This window comes from Anastrepha ludens, chromosome 3 (assembly GCF_028408465.1).
Source record: "Anastrepha ludens isolate Willacy chromosome 3, idAnaLude1.1, whole genome shotgun sequence".
NCBI classification, from domain to species: Eukaryota; Metazoa; Arthropoda; class Insecta; order Diptera; family Tephritidae; genus Anastrepha; species Anastrepha ludens.
In genome coordinates this window covers 114,242,872-114,245,696 of record NC_071499.1, presented here as the reverse complement: position 1 = coordinate 114,245,696, position 2,825 = coordinate 114,242,872, and the positions used below count along the sequence as shown (strand labels likewise).

The window sequence follows — 2,825 nt, the reverse complement described above, 5'->3', positions numbered from 1 at the left end:
TGCAATTTTTTCCATTTTTGCAATTATAAAATAAAATAAAAATTAAATAAAAAAAAAATTCGAATTTTGCAATTATATACTTTTCAGGCGCTATTTATAAAAAAAATATAAAAAATAAAATAAAAATAAACAATTCCAAATTTTTTGCAATTTTTCCATTTTTGCAATTATAAAATAAAAAAAAAATAAAAAAGTTATTTTTTTTCCAATTTTGCAATTATAAACTTACAGAATTCAATTGAAAATCATACTTATCGGGCGCTATTTATAAAAAAAAAATAAAAAATAAAATAAAAATAAACAATTCCAAATTTTTTGCAATTTTTCCATTTTTGCAATTATAAAATAAAATAAAAATAACAAAAAAAAAATAAAGAAGTATTTTTCCAATTTTGCAATTATATACTTACAGAATTCAATTGAAAATCATACTTATCGGGCGCTATTTATAAAAAAAAAAAAAATAAAAATAAAAAAAAATAAAAAAATAAACAATCCCAAATTTTTTGCAATTTTTCCATTTTTGCAATTATAAAATAAAATAAAAAATAAAACAATTTTCGAAATTGTTTGCAATTTATTCCATTTTTGCAATTATATACTTAGAAAATCCTATTGAAAATCATACTTTTCAGGCCAATTTTTTCTGTTTTTGCAATTATAAAAACAAAAAAAATTAAATAAAAAATAAAAAACTTTTCGAAATTTTTTTCAAATTTTTCCATTTTTCCAAAAATCTATCCAAATGACCCACACGTAGATTTAAAAATGTAAAAGTCTTGGGCAATCCACTGATTTTTGTTGTTGGAGGAGCCGAGGTGGAGCTCGGTTAAACATCTAATAGAAGTGTGGGCGCCAATTATTTATTTATTTATTTTTATTTTTCTTTTTTTTCTTTTTTTTTTCTTTTTGTTATTATTCTAACATTTGCTAATATAATAATAATAACAAAAAAGTTATAGCGAATTTAGTAATTCTTTATGAAGAAATTTATTCCATAGTCACATAATTAAAAAAAATGTATTCACGTCTCTTTCAATTTGGAGACAAACACCATTTTTTGTTGGCTGGCATAATTCATTCGATCTAATAAAAAATAATTTTTATTAAATTTATTTTTACCATTTTTTCTGTGGCTTTGTCGTTGTTATCGTGCATAACGTCGTAGCTGCCCTCTTTGTCCTATTTACTCTCCGCACATCTCTGCCGAACGCTACTCAAACGACGTAGAACCAACTGTCATGGGCACGTAACTCTCGCACTTTCCTTCTCCTCACCGTAATCGATTCATTTCTACCTCTCCAACTACATATTCCCTTCGATCATCACCACTCAATTCAAGCATACCCGCTCTGCGTCCCTCGCCCTTACGATGCGGCATTGCATAACGTAACTTACTCCAAAACCATGGATGCTCTTCCCACTCCAAGTAGGTATTCATATCCAAATAAGCTCTCAACTCCTTGTCAATTGCTGACTTATTCGTAATCTCACCAAATTTTATAATAATTATGCGCGCACGCCCTTCATTCAACGAACACTGATGCGCTGTGCGAAACTCCATTCGCCCCCAATCCGATTCGATGAAATGCTGCGAGAGCACAATGATCGTGCGACGCGATTGAGCAACAGATTCCACAATCTGTTCGGGAATATAGGCGCCGGCCAACCAATTACGTTCGTGTGTGCAGACACGGAATGGTGGAACGCACTGCTCCAGACCGGGCAGCAGTACATGATTGACAAAGTGTTCGTCCTGATGTGCATACGAGATAAACGCATCGAATGTTTTATGCTTATCTATTTCATGTTCGCGTACACAACACAGGCACAAGTTGCGCGCAAACAACCATACGTTTATCTCCAAATTGTATTTGTAATAAACAGCCAATGCGCTAATTAGCATAATTATTACGAGCGCCACGCCGAGCAGTAGCCACATGAGGCCCATGCGCTGCGCTGGTGGCGCGGCACACACCTCTGCGAACGGCACATGCAGCAATGACGCATTGGGCAGGTTGTCGCAGTACAAGTCCTCGACATCGGGGATACGTAAACGATGCGTGCGCACAGTGTACAACAGTTGCTCAGCTTCACAATCGCAGAGCCAGGTATTCTCGGAGAGATATAGCCACTGCAGTGTTACGCTTTCATTTAAGTAGGCAAGCAAAAAGCTCGCGCTCAAGCGTTCCAAGTGATTGTTGCGCAAGTCCAATGTCGTCAAATTCGGCGGCAAGTGCGCGGGTTGTATGGTGGTGAGACGATTGTGTGCCGCATAGATGCACGACACATTGGCGTAGCCGAAAGTGAGATTCGAGGGCAACTCATAGAAGCGATTGTGTGCAATATCAAGCGTGGTGGTGGTCAACGAAAATTGTTCCGGACGCGGTAACTCTGCAATGCCCTCAATTTGCGCGCCTGAGCAGTTGATGTGTAGTGCGCTTGAGTCATAATAGCATTTGCAAGACGACGGACAAAACTTTGGCGTCCAAGTGCACATCTTTGACACGTCGTTTGAATACACACTCAACGCGTAGGTATGGCTCGCGCAGTCCCAGCTATTCGCTATGGTGAAATTAGTCGAGAAACTCCAAGCCAGGGTGCAGTCGCACTGCAGCGGATTAGGCTGGAGTTTAAGATTTCTCAAGCAGCTAGTGAAGCTACGCGGTGGATGGTTCAGCGCGTAAATGTATTGTATGCGATTATATGAGAAATCGAGCTCATAGGGGCACACTACGCCGGCGGCAACGATGCTATCTAAACTGAGTTGGGCAATACGATTGTGGCTCAGGTTGATTATAGTCAGGTTGCGTGGCTGCTCTAAT

General features: G+C 37.3%; 1 protein-coding gene across 1 annotated transcript; it reads right to left on the bottom strand.

Moving 5' to 3' along the window:
* Positions 1–1,142: 1,142 nt before the first annotated feature.
* LOC128856719 (protein toll-like) lies at positions 1,143–2,534 on the bottom strand. The gene has a single exon (XM_054092032.1). It carries the CDS (start codon positions 2,498–2,500, stop codon positions 1,274–1,276), a length of 1,227 nt encoding a protein of 408 aa, XP_053948007.1. The 5' UTR covers positions 2,501–2,534; the 3' UTR covers positions 1,143–1,273.
* Positions 2,535–2,825: the final 291 nt, after the last annotated feature.

Coding starts and splice junctions, on each gene's coding strand:
- LOC128856719 (XM_054092032.1), bottom strand. CDS start 2,500: ATGTGCACTTGGACGCCAAAGTTTTGTCCGTCGTCTTGCAAATGCTAT.